The sequence below is a fragment of the Lutra lutra genome, chromosome 6, assembly GCF_902655055.1.
Source record: "Lutra lutra chromosome 6, mLutLut1.2, whole genome shotgun sequence".
NCBI lineage: Eukaryota > Metazoa > Chordata > Mammalia > Carnivora > Mustelidae > Lutra > Lutra lutra.
In genome coordinates this window covers 32,444,327-32,459,048 of record NC_062283.1, presented here as the reverse complement: position 1 = coordinate 32,459,048, position 14,722 = coordinate 32,444,327, and the positions used below count along the sequence as shown (strand labels likewise).

The window sequence follows — 14,722 nt, the reverse complement described above, 5'->3', positions numbered from 1 at the left end:
CCCCTGCTGCTGAGGACTAGGGGACATGTGGGATCGGAGGGAGGCTAAGTGTACCTGGAGCTGTTCTCTGGTGGGTCGGTCATCCTGGTCTGTGCTGTGTACCCCCACACAGGGTTTGCCAGGCCCCTCGGGTGAGAAGGGAGAAACAGGAGATGTGGGCCCTATGGTGAGAGTGACCCCACTGACCCCCTGGCCCCAACCCCACCTGCTAGTCTCTCCCCTCCATCCAGCACTCCCAGCATCCCTGCTCCCTGCATGCTGCTTCCTGGTGGGGCTGCCCCCCTCCCCTGAAACCCCCACCCCCACCCTAGGATGTCAACCCCACCCAACCCTCTGGCATTCCTGTATGCCTAATGCTCTTCCTTTCTCTTCCCTTCCCCGTCTCTGCTCTGTTTTCCTCAGGGACCACCCGGCCCCCCAGGACCTCGAGGCCCAGCTGGACCCAATGGAGCTGATGTGAGTCCTCTCAGATCACTGTGGCCAGTCTTGCCTCCCTTTTCCCACACTATAAACTCTAGTCTCATCTCAGCTGCCATGAGAAGTTGCTGGCCCTGGAAGGCATCCCGCTGTCTCACCACTGTGACCTTGGGGTGCTCATTCAGGGTCTACCCTCTCCCTTAAGCAATGACTCCTACTTCTGCTCCTCTTCCAGGGTCCGCAAGGTCCCCCGGGAGGTGTTGGGAACCTAGGTCCCCCTGGAGAGAAGGTAACTGGGAAGGGAGTAAATGAAGGGGCTTGTCTTGGGGCGGGGTATGAGGGTTGGACTTCTGCCAGCTTTGGTTGGGGTTGGGGCAAAAGAGAATGAAATATGGGGAATATCGAGATTTGGGGGTGAAAGGAGGTTTTTGAACCCTATCTCCTTGCAGGGGGAGCCGGGAGAGTCAGGCTCTCCAGGGGTCCAGGGTGAGCCCGGTGTCAAGGTGAGTGAGATCTCTGAGGCCTTGCTCCCTAATCCCCAACACCCTCCTCAACCCCAGCCCCTGTTACTGTGACCTTCTGGATCTGGAGCTCCTCTACAGCCCAGGAGCCTGTGCTCCTAACACTCTGTGAGGCTGGACCCCTGGGTCTGAGTGAGCCCCATGCTCTTTCTTCAGAGGGAAGGAGGGACCCGAGGACTCCCTCTGGGCTTGACTTTCTGTGAGCATCCTGCTGTCACTGAGGGGATGGAGGGGAGGCTGCAGGTGTCTTGGAAGCAGGGGCTGCATCCTTGATCTTTGAGACCCCTTTGGGACCATCCATACCCTCTACTCATCCTTCAGGGCCCACGCGGGGAGCGTGGAGAGAAAGGAGAGTCGGGGCAACCAGGAGAGGCAGGACCACCAGGGCCTAAAGGCCCCACCGGTGATGATGGCCCCAAAGGGAACCCTGTGAGTTTAGGGGAGGGGCTGGGAGGGTCTTGGAGTAGGGGGAACCCAGGAATGGGGGGATACTTGGGTGGAAGGCTCTGGAATGAGGTCTCCTGGCAGGGATGTATGAAATCCATGGCAGGGTGTGAAATCCAGAGAAAGAAAGTGAGAGATGCCTTCTAATTAATTCCCTGAAAGCATCAGAAAGCATGCAGCACATGAGGTGGGGAAAAGAGAGAGCCAGGGACCATCTCTCCTGGTTGTGCAGTTGGGCACCTGGGCACCGGGGCACCGGCTGGGGAGGGAGGGTGTGGCATGTGCTCTGAGCGTCTGTGCTGGCTCTGGGTAGGGTTAGGGGGTGGTGACTTCGACCCTGTTCTCTGCATTAGGGTCCCGTTGGTTTTCCTGGTGATCCTGGCCCTCCTGGAGAAGGTGGCCCTCGGGTGAGTCTGCTTGTGGGAAGGGAAGGGAGATAGCGGATGGGCTCCTGCATGGGCCTTTGTGCAGCTGACTGGCTTGAGTGTGGGAAGCTGGGGGTAGGGCAGGGCAGGCAGAGGGATGGGAAGATTGGCAGTTTTGGGGGTGACGCCAGCTAGGTTGGGGCAACCCCCTGACCTTGCAGCATCCCTGCAGGGCCAGGATGGTGCGAAGGGTGACCAAGGAGAGGATGGAGAGCCAGGACAGCCTGTGAGTGACCAGTGACCCATCCCTCCACTACAGAGCCCAAGCCTTCAGGCCCATTACCCCCTTTTTAAGCCCCACTCCATTGGCTGGAGGCTAAACACTCACCCACCCCTGTCCCTCCCTAGGGATCCCCTGGTCCCACTGGGGAGAATGGACCTCCTGGACCACTTGGAAAGCGGGTAAGTGAGGTGGACATCCGGGACCTTGAGGGGCAGTCCTTGGCTGGGTGGATAGGAGATGGGGGCAGTGGAGATGGGATGGGCAGGGAGCTGCCTGGGGGCAGGGTGCATGTGTGTGGACATTTGTATTTGTAAGTGTGCCGTGTATAAGGGAGCATGTCTGTTCCTGGGCTTTGCTATGTATGTTCTTGCCGGGGTGTGGGGGGTGGTACCCATCAATTGGTCAGAATGGACGTTGGAGGAATGGCTAGCTTTCCTGGAGGGTCCCTGCTGGGCCACGGATTAACCCTCTATTTGCTGGGGTAGAAGGTGTGTGGATGGTAGACGGTATGCAGGCAGGTGGCTCTTCCCTGAATACACAGAACTCCTTGGTATTTTAACAACCGGTACAGCTGTACCAGCTTGTCTGGGAATCAGCTTCTGCAACTCTGTTGGTGCATGCATGTGTGTGTGCGCGCACGTGCGCAGGCAAGGGCACACACATGCACAGGTTCATGGCCCCCGGAGGATGGGGAAGCAGCTGAGCCTGGTGACTCACTGACTTTTCCTTCCTGTCTCTACCTGCAGGGTCCTGCCGGCACCCCTGGTCCTGAGGGGCGGCAAGGAGAGAAGGGAGTCAAGGTGAGGTAGAGGCCATCCTGGATGCTGGAATATTCCCCCCATCTTCTGGCACCTCTGGTTCCTCAGATTCCTCTCTCCAGATGTCTACCCCATATTGAGCCTCTTATCTCAAGGGGGGTTCCCTATACTTATTCCTGTTCCTGCTTTGGGGCTCCTGGGGTTTGGCCCCTTGTCTCTGCCTCATCCTTTCCACATTGGACCCCCTACCTCCACCCTTACCCCTTTCCTCTTCCTTTTAAGACTCATTCCTTGTATATGTTTCAGGGGGATCCCGGTGCTGTGGGTGCCCCAGGGAAGACAGGCCCTGTGGGTCCAGCAGGCCCAGCAGGGAAACCTGGTCCTGATGGTCTAAGGGGACTCCCAGGCTCAGTGGTGAGTCATGGAGTGGAGCAGCTTGGCTGAGGGTAGGAGGGGTCAGGGGCCTTAGGAAGGGTGCCCATGTGGGGACAGTTCTCCTGATCTCTGTGGTCCCCTTGAATCTGCAGGGTCAGCAAGGCCGTCCTGGGGCCACAGGCCAGGCGGGACCTCCAGGTCCTCTGGTGAGTGACTCTGGATTGGGTGGGGTGGGTGGGGCGAGGCTGGTGGTGCTCTTGGGCAGTGAGCATCCATCTGAAGCCCTGGAGGAGGTGGGACATGGCTCTCGGGAGAGCTTGGTCCCACCTTTCCATGGACAGAGTGATTTCTATCTCCCCACAGGGACCCCCGGGACTTCCTGGCCTGCGAGGTGATGTTGGAGCCAAGGGTGAGAAGGTGAGTGACAGACCTGCGGCTGGGTATCTCCCCTTACCCTCAGCCCAGAGGACTATGGGGGCCCCAAGTGTCTACCGCTGTGCTTCGGGGCTCCGACACCGAGTCTCTGGGGTCCTTGCTCAGCAAAGGCTATTCACAGGCCCTGCTCTATCCTTGGCCCCCTGCCCGAGTCTCTCCTGTCATTTAGGCTCTGACCCCTGTGGGCTCCTCCTTCTGCATCCGTGTGTCTCCTTTCTGCCTCCCCCTGACCGACTACCTGTCCTTTCTCTAGGGTCACCCAGGTCTCATCGGGCTGATTGGGCCCCCTGGGGAGCAGGGAGAGAAGGGTGACCGGGGACTTCCTGGCCCTCAGGGCTCTGCTGGACAGAAGGGAGAGACGGTGAGGACATGGTCCTGGAAGTTCTGGGCGGATGAGCGTGGGGATTCGTGATGGGGGTGGGGAGGGTGGAGGTGGAGACTCAGCTGGGGGGTGGGGGGTCAGGAGGGGTGTGGAGGGGGACCCAGTTGAACCATGCCCTTTTCCTTCCTAGGGTATCCCCGGAGCATCTGGCCCTATTGGTCCTGGAGGGCCTCCCGGCCTCCCTGTGAGTACCCCATCTGTTCCTCACTAAATCCCCTAAACCCTACTGCTCTCTCTCCATAATCCCCCAGTGGCATCCATGGCAACCACCAGCCAAGCAGAACAGGCCCCAGTGTCCTCCATATGTCCTTACAGTGTCTCCTCCCCTGTCCTTCCAGGGCCTCCGGAATGTCCCCGTGTTCCCTCAGGCCTGCCCCTCCTATAGTAAAGCCAGGGTCCTGTGGACTCATGACTTCGCCTCTCCATTCCTCCTTGTCCTACCCCTCCCCCATGGTGACCATCTCTTTCTTCTTCCTCATTTCCCAGGGACCTGCTGGCCCCAAAGGAGCCAAAGGAGCCACAGTGAGTGACCCCCAGCCAGCTCTGAGCTCTGCCCCCTTCCCCCAGCCAGACTTGACACTTCCTCTCCAGGGCAAACATGCTCCCTCCAGCAGAGCTGCTCATTCCCAGCCCAGAGACTGACTTGAACCTTCTGCGGCCTTGACTGCATGCATGAGCTCTTGATTCCTCCATGAGTTCATTTACTCCTTCGGCAGGGCCCAGCTGGACCCAAGGGAGAGAAGGGCGTCCAGGGTCCTCCAGGACACCCGGTGAGTTGCAAGTCAGGGCCCGCCTCTGTCTGCTCCGCCTCTGCCTCTCTTTCTCGGAGTTTCTTGGCTTCCACCTCCTATCCATTTGTCTCTCACCTTTTCCATTCTTCCTTCCACCCAGGGCCCCCCCGGCGAGGTGATCCAGCCCTTGCCCATCCAGATGCCCAAGAAGACTCGGCGCTCCGTGGATGGAAGCCGCCTGATGCAGGAGGATGAGGCCATGCCGACTGGGGGGGCTCCGGGCAGTGCTGGGGGGCTGGAGGAGATCTTTGGCTCCCTCGACTCCTTGCGGGAGGAGATTGAGCAGATGAGGTGGCCGACAGGGACCCAGGACAGCCCCGCTCGCACCTGCCAGGACCTGAAGCTCTGCCATCCGGAGCTGCCCGACGGTCAGTGCCAGCCTCAGGAGACAGCGTCACAACAGGATGAAAAGCAGAGTGGATGCAGGGACTTCTTGGGGGAAGGCGTGGGGTGGGGGTGAGGGTCGAGGGGCCCGGAAGGGCAGCTCTTCACCAGCCAGGTGGGGAGGTTTTCAATGTTTGACAACTGACCTGGTCCTCCCGGTGCAGACCGGCTCACGATCAGCCCGCCGCCTGCAGGAAGTGACAAACGTACACACGTGTACACACGTGCTTGCATTTACACAGACGGGCACGCGTGCGAAGCTACCACCACATATTGTACCGACGTGACGCGTCAGTGCTCCTGCCCTCTCCATCGGGGGCCTGGGTGTGCTGCTGTGGGGAAGGGTGCCACAGACGGGCAGGGGTGTAAGGCGGTGATGGGGCATGAAGTAGGGTGGGCGGCATTGTGGGATTCCAGGGGACAGTGGGACCATGGTGGGGAGGGTGGGGGTTTGGAGCAGCGGGGTGGGAGTGGGAAGGGGGGCAAGGAGTGTCTTGGGTCCCGCCTGTGGGGACCCTGACCCTTTCCTCTCCCTCACCCAACAGGAGAGTACTGGGTGGACCCCAACCAGGGCTGTGCTCGGGATGCCTTCCGGGTTTTCTGCAACTTTACAGCCGGAGGGGAAACATGTGTGACACCCAGAGATGATGTCACGCAAGTGAGGGCTGCCCCCCTTCCCTCCCCTGCCCCACTCGCAGTCCCAGTGGCTTCTGGGTTTCTGTGACAGGCGCCCTGGCACTATAGAGCCCGTGCCCCTTCTTTCCTTGGCTCTTCCCTTCTTACCACCAGCCCGCTGCCTTTTCCCTCGACAACCCTAGACAAAGCTTGCCTTCTGTTTGCCCTCAGTCAGTCCCAGCCTCCTGCTCTGGTCCCTCATTTCTCCCTCAGCTCTTTCTGCCCACCCGTTCCCTGCCCGTGACCCCAGCCCCGGGGACCCCGCTTCTGTAGATGCTCTGCCAGCCCTGCTCCATCTGCCCCTCACCACCAGCCTCTCTCCCACCAGTTCTCTTACGTCGACTCAGAAGGCTCCCCAGTCGGTGTGGTGCAGCTCACCTTCCTGCGGCTGCTCAGTGTCTCAGCCCATCAGGATGTCTCCTACCCCTGCTCTGGGATGGCCCAAGGTGGTCCCCTGAAGCTCCGGGGGGCCAATGAGGATGAGCTGAGCCTGGAGACCAGCCCCTATGTCAAGGAATTCAGAGATGGCTGTCAGGTGGGAAGCAGGAAGAGCTGGATCAGGGTGCATCCCTGAGTCAGGCTGCAGGAAGACTCTGGGCGGAGGCATGCAGGAAGAGCAGGAGGCTCTAGCTTCTTGGTGTCAGATACACCTGAGGGGGCGCTGATGGCAAGGAGGATGGGAAGGATGGAAGGTGGGGTTCACCTCTGTGCACACACCAGCATCACCCGGAGTGAGTCACGCAGGCTGGTGCATACATTCACACAGGCTGTCGGATGGAGGCACGCAGGGGTGCAAATCACCCCTGCCCCGTGAAGGCACAGGAGCACACAGATACCCACAGAATGTGCATACACCCCTGGTGCTGCCTGGACAGGGTCACGCATGCACACATGGGGAATCGTGTCCGATGTTATCATGCAGTTACACTGCAGACATGTGTTTACACACCCTGTGGAGTCAAGCCGACTCACACAACCACCCCAGGGGGATAGTCTCAAAGACAAACCCACAGACTGGCTCGTGAGCACACGTGCATCTGTGCACGTGTGTAGACACACACACGCACACACATCTCCCTAGCTTTCCCAACCCCGACTCTGCAAGACATTTGAGGAAGAAAATCTATCAAGTCTGACCACGTGACAAGGATTGGGAGGAACAGCATCTTAGGGCCCTCAGAGGAGAGGCGAGCCTGGTGCCAAGCCTGGGGGATCTTGGGGGTGTGTGTGCACATGCCCCTCCACCACGCTCACTGTTCCCTCTCTCCTGTCTTCCCCTCAAGACACAGCAAGGCCGGACAGTGCTAGAGGTGCGGACACCCGTGCTGGAGCAGCTACCAGTGCTGGATGCCTCCTTCTCAGATCTGGGGGCCCCCCCACGGCGGGGAGGGGTGCTGCTGGGGCCTGTCTGCTTCATGGGCTAGGACCTGCTCAGTCTAACCCCATGCACCAAAACCAGGCACACCTGGAATCCCACAGCGTTAGCTCTGTGTCGCCTCCCAAGAGGGCTCCTCACCATCTAGGGGGCTTTGGGCCAGGGCACGAAGAGCCCCCAGTCAGGGGCAGACCAGGGGAGGGGTAAAGCGTGAGCCGGGCGCCCCAGGGGAGGGGGGGCATCTGGGGTTCTTGGCCTTCCCACCTGGAGCCCGTGACCTGTTAGACAGCTGGGACCCTTATTTAAAACTCACCTCCCAACCACCCCCAAACAAGCAGAAGAGAAGAGAAAGGACACTGTGTATTTTGTATTTAAAAGTAATTATATTAATTATTTAAAGAATGGAGAACAAAAGAACAAAAAAAGATAAAGAGAGAAATGCCAACAAAAATTAGCAGACTTTGGAGACAGGGCTCTCCAAGGGTGAGCCCCAGCCCCCTCCTCCTTGCCTCAGGGCTTTCCTCAGTGACTGTGGGGGGACATTTTCAGGCCAAACCCCACCTCCCTCACAGCCCGCCTGTATAACCCACTGTGAATGTTGGAATATATGGTCTCCTTTGCCTCAGGGTCTGACTCTCTCTGCCCAGGGTGGGGCTTCCCCTGCTCCGCCTTCCAGGTGTTGGGCTCCCTGACCCACGCACCATCTGTCTCTCACTTGGTCTGGGGCTTGCAGGAACTGCCTGCAACTTGGGGAGCGGGCCACATCTCCCCGGGGGTCGGGGGAAACGGAAGGGTGAGGGGTGAGAGCAGGGCCTGTATTCAGCACTGTTGAAATATGGAAATTCGTCCTTATCAGCTTGTCAATCCCATGGCTCTGAGACCCCCAGTATCCCACTGCCTTCCTGGCCACCCCGGTCCCACCCCTGAGCGCCCCCTCACCTTCGCTGATACCGCTATGGAAAGGTTAATGTGTGGCGTCTGAATGGAAGGGACTCCCAGGACCTTGTCTAGCCCTACGAGCAGTGTCCTTTCTGACTGATGGTTAAATAATGTGATCTCCTTCCAGGGTGTGCGTGTGTGGTGCTTGTTATTTCAACCCCCTCCCCAGACCCCGACCTGTACCCCTCTTTGCTGGCTGAGGCTTTCCCAGAAATGGAAGGGTTCATCCTTTTCCCCAGAGGGCCTGTCCTTTTGTGGTGTCAAGGCCCAGAAAGAGTTCATGAAACCTGGCTGACAAGTCCAGACTCACAAGCTGATCTTCCAGGGACGTTGCGTGGGGAGACAGGGTTCCGTGTGACATGGGTGCTGGATTGTTTTTGGGTGAGGGTGTGCCTGTCTTCCTCGTGTCCAGATCAAACACGACCTTTCTGCACCCCCATTTCCCATCTTTAGGGACCTCAGGGGTGGAAGGGGGCCTAACGAGGTCTAGTCTCAACTCTTTGCAAATGAGGAAACTGAGGCTCACGTCCAAGACAATGTTTCCTGCCAACCCCCCGCCCCCCCCCCCGCCCCCTGGCTGTGGGTGTGGTGGAAGGCTACCCGCACCTGCCAGTATTACCGCTATCCCCGTCCAGGCTTCTCTTTGTGTCAAGTGCACAGTCCTCGTCCCATCGCGTGCTGTGCCGCCCCCACTTCTTCCCTAGCGGCCCCTCTCAAGGCTTACCCAGAAGCTCTGTGCCCTCTGGGTCTGGGTAGGGCCCTTCTGTTCAGGGCAGCAGCTCAGCCAGGCATCCCTAGCTAACCTCCCCACCTCTCTTGGGGCTTCCCATCCTCATACAACATTTCCTGGCTCCCTCCAGTCCTGGCGGTAGAATAAAACTTACTCCAGGCCTTCTTCTAATCGGGACACCCCTTCTTCGCTGGACGCGTGGCTGCGGGTGTCCGAGTGCGAGTGGATCCGTGCGCGCGTGCGGGCAGCCGCAAGCCCCGCAACCAAGAGGGCCGGGGAGGGACCCCGAGTACCGGGAGGCAGCGTCCCGCCCCTCCCGATGGATCCCCGACGGCACAGCCTTGATCGTCGCCCCCTCCCGAGGACAGAATTCCTTCTCTGAAAGCCTAGAGTGGTGGAGCTAGCTCATGGTTGATCGAAGGAAGCTTTCTTATGGGATCTAGAAGCCCAGCCTGGCATCGATGGTGGGCAGGAAAACCATTTGCAGGTGAAAACAAACTCCCATCCCCCCCAAAAAACAAACCCTCCTCCGCGCGCATCTCTCCGCCTCTGCTGCCACCTGGTGCCGGCGCCAAGACCTCAGCCCGCCAAAGGGCAAGTGGAATAAGGCATCCTTTACATGCTGCCCCTTCCTTCGTCACCCCCTGAACCCCCACTCTCCTAACCCAAGAGAAGGCCGAATGGAGGGGAACCCCTTGATCTCGTCTTTTCTGGGCCAGGCAGTGGATGGGTTTTTGGGATCACTCACGCCTTCCGTCTTCATCTTCAAGTCCCGAAGGCTTTGGGCAGCCCCCTCCCCTTCCTCCTGGGCGTCAGCTCAAGGGAAAATCCGACCTAAATAGATCCTTGCCCACACCTACTCCCAGCCAAGCTGGGCCAGAGCTGAGGCTTCTCCGGGCCCTCTCTGCAATTGGAGCCAAACCCACAGAGGTTGCCCCCAGAGCACAAAGGGGAGTGTCCCCAAAGGTCACTTTTGGTCAGATGCTCTGAGCTCAGAGGGATTTTCTCCATGGAAACAATGCCATACATTCACTCAAATAACATTTATACACGGCAATTGGGTCCCAGGCCAATCCACAAAAGCCTATTTAGCTAGAATGCCAACCAACCCCAGACAACAGTTTCACGAGCAATTCTGTGCCAAGTTGCCTCGGAGGATGCCAGAAGCGCAGCCCTCTCCTTGCAGCAGGATTTCTGCCTCTGGTGGGGCAAGCGAGGGCCTGGCCCTGAGGAAAGGTGGGAGGATTTGAAGGGCAGGACTCCAGAGGGGGTAGTTTTGGGATGGTGTTGGGTGTGGGTAGCGCAGGGTCCCCGATATCCAAACATGTGGGTGCTGGCAGTGGCTCCAGGGGCTGTGGGCAGTGCGAGTTTCTGGATAGGGTGGGGAGCAGATAAAGAGGAGAGAGGCAGAGACTTTGGGGAGCTACTTTGGGTTTGATTGGGTCAGAACACAAACTCTTGCAGGAAGGGCTGGGTTCTGAAACTCTTGACTGCCTCTCAAAGAAGTTGAACTTGAACCCAATAAGGAGGAGGGAGTCACTGATGATGTTTGGAAAGATAAGTGATAATGACAGATGTGTGCATTATCAAGGCCCCTCCCAGATTGGATGAGGTTGGGATGGGTGCTCTAGCCCTTCACATTCTTGAAGATGCATCTTAGCCTTGTGCTGAGATTTTTTTTGCATCCTAACATCGTGAAAAAAACACCTTGTAAAATTTGGACCACTTGGATCACTGTACCTGGGAGCACTACATAGCCCAGAAGGCCTCCTGCTCCTTGGCTGTGTTGCATGCTGGGATTTGTAGTTTCTGAACAGATCAGGATAGCCAGCGGGAGGGGGGGGGTAGGGGTGAGAGACAGATAGGGAAGGACATGTGTCAAGGTAAGGCTGTAGTTGCCTCAGAAAGAAGTGCCTGTGCAGTAGGGGGTGGTGACCCAGTTTTGTGGGTATGTAGCCCCTATTCCTGCAAGTTTGTTAGGGCCATATCCTAATAAGCCATGGTAATATTTCCCAGCTCAAGCCTGTGCAAGTGAGCAGAAATCTCCACTGGGTGCTTGCAGTTGGCTTCCTTTCATTTTTTTTCTTATTTTTCTCACCGTCAGGGTAGTTTCATGGGAACCGGCACTACCGGCTGACTGACAACTCAGTTGGGAAGACTTGTCCCACTGGTCCCTAAATGAAGACCAGGAACATCTATAAGGGCACCTCCTTTAAGTCTCAAACCGCCAAGGTGGTAGAATAAACCTCAGTGAGAGCCAGCCCACCACATTGCCTTCCCTCAGGTAACAGGGGCATGACAATCCATTTGCTCTGGCTTCTCTTTCTAGCAGTAAAAGTCTTTTTTTGTTGTTTGTTTTTTAAGACTTTTATTTATCTATTTGACAGAGAGAGACACAGCGAGAGAGGGAACGCAAGCAGGGGGAGTGGGAGGGGGAGAAGCAGGTTTTCCGCAGAGCAGGGAGTCCAATGCTGAGCTGAAGGCAGACGCTTAACAACTGAGCCACCCAGGCATCCCTAGAAACATCTTTTTGAAAGACTTTATTTATTTGAGAGAGAGAGAGTGCAAGAGAGCATGAGAGAGAGATAAAGAGCACAAGCGGGGGACGCCTGGGTGGCTCAGTTGGTTAAGCAGCTGCCTTTGGCTCAGGTCATGATCCCAGCGTCCTGGGATCGAGTCCCACATTGGGCTCCTTGCTCATCAGGGAGCCTGCTTCTCTCTCTGCCTCTGCCTGCCATTCTGTCTGCCTGTGCTTGTTCTCTCTCCCTCTCTCTCTCTGACAAATAAATAAATAAAATCTTTAAAAAAAAAAAAAGCACAAGCGGGAGGGAAGGGGCAGAGGGAAAAGGAGAAGCAGACTCCCTGTGAGCCGGGAGCCCTATGCAGCACTCCATCCTGGGACCCTGGGATCACGACCTGAGCTGAAGACAGACACCCAGCTGGCTGAGCCACACTGGTGCCCCTCTATTAGTAACATTTTACTTCCAGGTGGAAGGCCTTTTGAATAGGAACAAGGTTTTGTAAAGCATAACAGGTAAAAGCGACATTGGATACTATGGCCGCTGGTGTGAAGGTCATGTTCCAGGTCCTGCCTCTTCACCTCTACAGGGTTGGGACTCCACTCTCCAGCCAAAGTATGTGGGTCACAGTGACATATTCCTATGTTACTTCATGTCTCCCCTAGGTCTGGGCCATATTGGTGGGTCACACAGTGGGCCAGTTCTCAAGTACACCTACACTACTTGTGCTCGTAGAAATTTCTTCTAACTCTGCAGCTTTGTGTATTTTTTTTAGATTTTATTTATTTATTTGACAGACAGAGATCACAAGTAGGCAGAGAGGCAGGCAGAGAGAGAAAGAGGAGGAAGTAGGCTCCCTGCTGAGCAGAGAGCCCAATGCGGGACTCAATCCCAGGACCCTGGGATCATGACCTGAGCCCAAGGCAGAGGCTTTAACCCACTGAGCCACCCAGGCGCCCCTTCACTTGTATTTTTAATAACTTAATATTTTCTCTACCTTTCAGAATTGAAAATCTATTGGAATACACAAGTAAAAACTAAAAACTAAGAAAAGTGTTTCAGAGATATTTGGGTTAGGGAGAAGATGGGAAATAGCAACCCATTTGATTGGAGCCCTGGTGGCAGAGGGAGTCAGATAGAGAAGTTGGCTGTGGCTGCTGGTCTAGGCAGGGTAGGGTTGAGCAGACTTAGGGCGAGGGAGGTCACTGATTGATGCTAGCTGGCAGATCTCTCTGCCCTCCTACCAGGCCTTCTCCTGTGTTTAAGTTGCCAGTGGTGTTTGGATGGGGATATTTCTTTACTATGAGCATCAGTTTTCTCATCTGCACAATGGGAGAGCGCTTTCTCTATCAAGGAATAATCGCCCCATTAGTGACAACCTTTGCACTGGAAAGAGAAGGGAGGGGAAATGGCCATGCTGGGGAGGTTAAACCTCCTTGCCTAGATGACTGGTGCCACACTGGGGTCTGGGGCACACTGCTTCCGTTTACACTTCTGATCTTAGGGTTATCAAGTCCCTGTACTTCTAAAGTCTTGTCTTGTCTTGTCTTCTTTTCTTTTCTCTTTTTTTCTTTCTTTCTTTAATTTAAAAAAAAATTATTTATTTATTTTTGTGTGTGAGAGAGAGAGAGAGATAGCATGAGTAGGGATACGGAGAGAGGGGCAGAGGGAGAAGCAGATTTCCTACTGAGCAGGGAGCCTGACGTCGGACTCAATCCCAGGACCCTGGGATCACAACCCAAGCCGAAGGCAGACACTTAACTGACTGAGCCACCAAGGTGCCCTTCTATTTTTTTTTTCTTCTTCTTTTTTAAATTTCAAATAGATTCCACACTCAACGTGGGGCTTGAACTCACAACCCTGAGATCAAGAGTCACATGCTCTATGTACTGAGCCAACCAGGCACCCCTAAAATTTCTTTTTGTTACAAACATAAAATATGATTCAGAACAGCTTAAGCCCCAAAGAAAATTTATGATAAAAATGTCAAGGTTCTCAGGATTTGAGGGAGGGTTGACTTCATAGGGGAGAGAAAAAGGCAAGTTCTGAGACCCCAGGGGTTCATACACTTTGTCCCTGAATGTGGCCACAAACACCGCTCCATCAATCTACTTTCAACCTCTGTGTCTCTGGGCTCTGTGGTTTAGGTTCCTGGAGCCCCAGCCCTGGTGAGCTTTCTCCCTGAGAACCAACTTTGTATGGCTGGTGGCCCAGTGTGACAACAGATAATTTATATGAAGCCCTAGGACGGTGTAAGGGAGGTGTTGGGGGCACTCTTCCCACATAAGGTGGGATAGCTGAGAAGACACCCCAAGAGGTGCTTGCTATCTTTCCCTCTCTGCAGACCCTTTTCTGTAAACTTGACCAGCAGGATCCAACCAGCCTGTTCATGACCATATTGGCACTCCCTGACTCACCCTCTCCCCAAGGGCCAACCCAAAGTCACGTTCAGCGGTTGTAGCCACAATGTCATGAGCTCTCTATTTCCAGAGTCCAGGATCTCCGCTGTTTGCATTTTGCTGTTTTCTCTTCGGCACATAAACATCCATGACCATGATACCCAGGGCTGCATTATGACATCTGTGGGCCCTATACACATTTGCCTTTCTAGACCCTTTCCTCAAAAAAAATCCAGAGCTATATTTTGCGACTGTGTTGGTATATAGATAAATACATTCATATTATATATTTATATATTAAGATATGTTCTTCATCCTAAAAGTTCATTTTCTATTTTAAAAGAAGTGTAAACATTTTCACGAACCCTCAAAAGCACTGTGGACCTTTGTGTGTACTGTGCCAAATGGATAAGTGGGTCCTGACTGTGTCTTCATTGAAGATTTTATGCTTTATTAATTAAAAAACATCCCTCTTCTTGTTTACTGAATGATCAGAATATTTTGTCTAATTTTAAAAACCCCTGCTTTTTCTCCTTTGCTTTATCTGGTTTCTGTGTGATGACTATCATCTATTATTAGAACTTTCTTTAATGGAAAATTTCAAATATATGAACATAGAATGGTAAAATGAATCTTCTGCTATCCGTCAGCAGAAGATGGATTAAAAAATTTTTATCAAATTTTTTTGATAAAAATTTTCAACTCGTGGCCAATCTTGTTTCGTTTCTACCTCACTGACTCCTTCCTCCTCGCCTGAATTGTTATTTTTTAAGATTTTATTTATTTTTTTGACATAGAGAGATCACAAGTAGGCAGAGAGAAAGGGGGAGGCAGGCTCCCCGCTGAGCAGAGAGCCCGATTTGGGGCTCCATCCCAGGATCCTGAGACCATGACCTGAGCCGAAGGCAGAGGCTTAACCTGCTGAGCCAC

General features: G+C 55.0%; 1 protein-coding gene across 8 annotated transcripts in view; it reads left to right on the top strand.

The window, feature by feature from the left end:
* Positions 1 to 8,267, top strand: part of COL11A2 (collagen type XI alpha 2 chain) — a 30,471-nt gene extending 22,204 nt beyond the window's left edge. For all 8 annotated transcript variants that reach the window (XM_047732892.1, XM_047732893.1, XM_047732900.1 and 5 more), the window contains 20 exons: positions 113 to 166; positions 403 to 456; positions 653 to 706; positions 867 to 920; positions 1,260 to 1,367; positions 1,736 to 1,789; positions 1,980 to 2,033; positions 2,156 to 2,209; positions 2,777 to 2,830; positions 3,095 to 3,202; positions 3,316 to 3,369; positions 3,527 to 3,580; positions 3,852 to 3,959; positions 4,111 to 4,164; positions 4,467 to 4,502; positions 4,697 to 4,750; positions 4,872 to 5,139; positions 5,701 to 5,813; positions 6,159 to 6,365; positions 7,114 to 8,267. In XM_047732892.1, coding sequence (XP_047588848.1) covers positions 113 to 166; positions 403 to 456; positions 653 to 706; positions 867 to 920; positions 1,260 to 1,367; positions 1,736 to 1,789; positions 1,980 to 2,033; positions 2,156 to 2,209; positions 2,777 to 2,830; positions 3,095 to 3,202; positions 3,316 to 3,369; positions 3,527 to 3,580; positions 3,852 to 3,959; positions 4,111 to 4,164; positions 4,467 to 4,502; positions 4,697 to 4,750; positions 4,872 to 5,139; positions 5,701 to 5,813; positions 6,159 to 6,365; positions 7,114 to 7,254 — 1,737 coding nt within the window. In that variant the 3' untranslated portion in view covers positions 7,255 to 8,267. The remainder of the gene's footprint in view (positions 1 to 112; positions 167 to 402; positions 457 to 652; positions 707 to 866; positions 921 to 1,259; positions 1,368 to 1,735; positions 1,790 to 1,979; positions 2,034 to 2,155; positions 2,210 to 2,776; positions 2,831 to 3,094; positions 3,203 to 3,315; positions 3,370 to 3,526; positions 3,581 to 3,851; positions 3,960 to 4,110; positions 4,165 to 4,466; positions 4,503 to 4,696; positions 4,751 to 4,871; positions 5,140 to 5,700; positions 5,814 to 6,158; positions 6,366 to 7,113) is intronic.
* Positions 8,268 to 14,722: the final 6,455 nt, after the last annotated feature.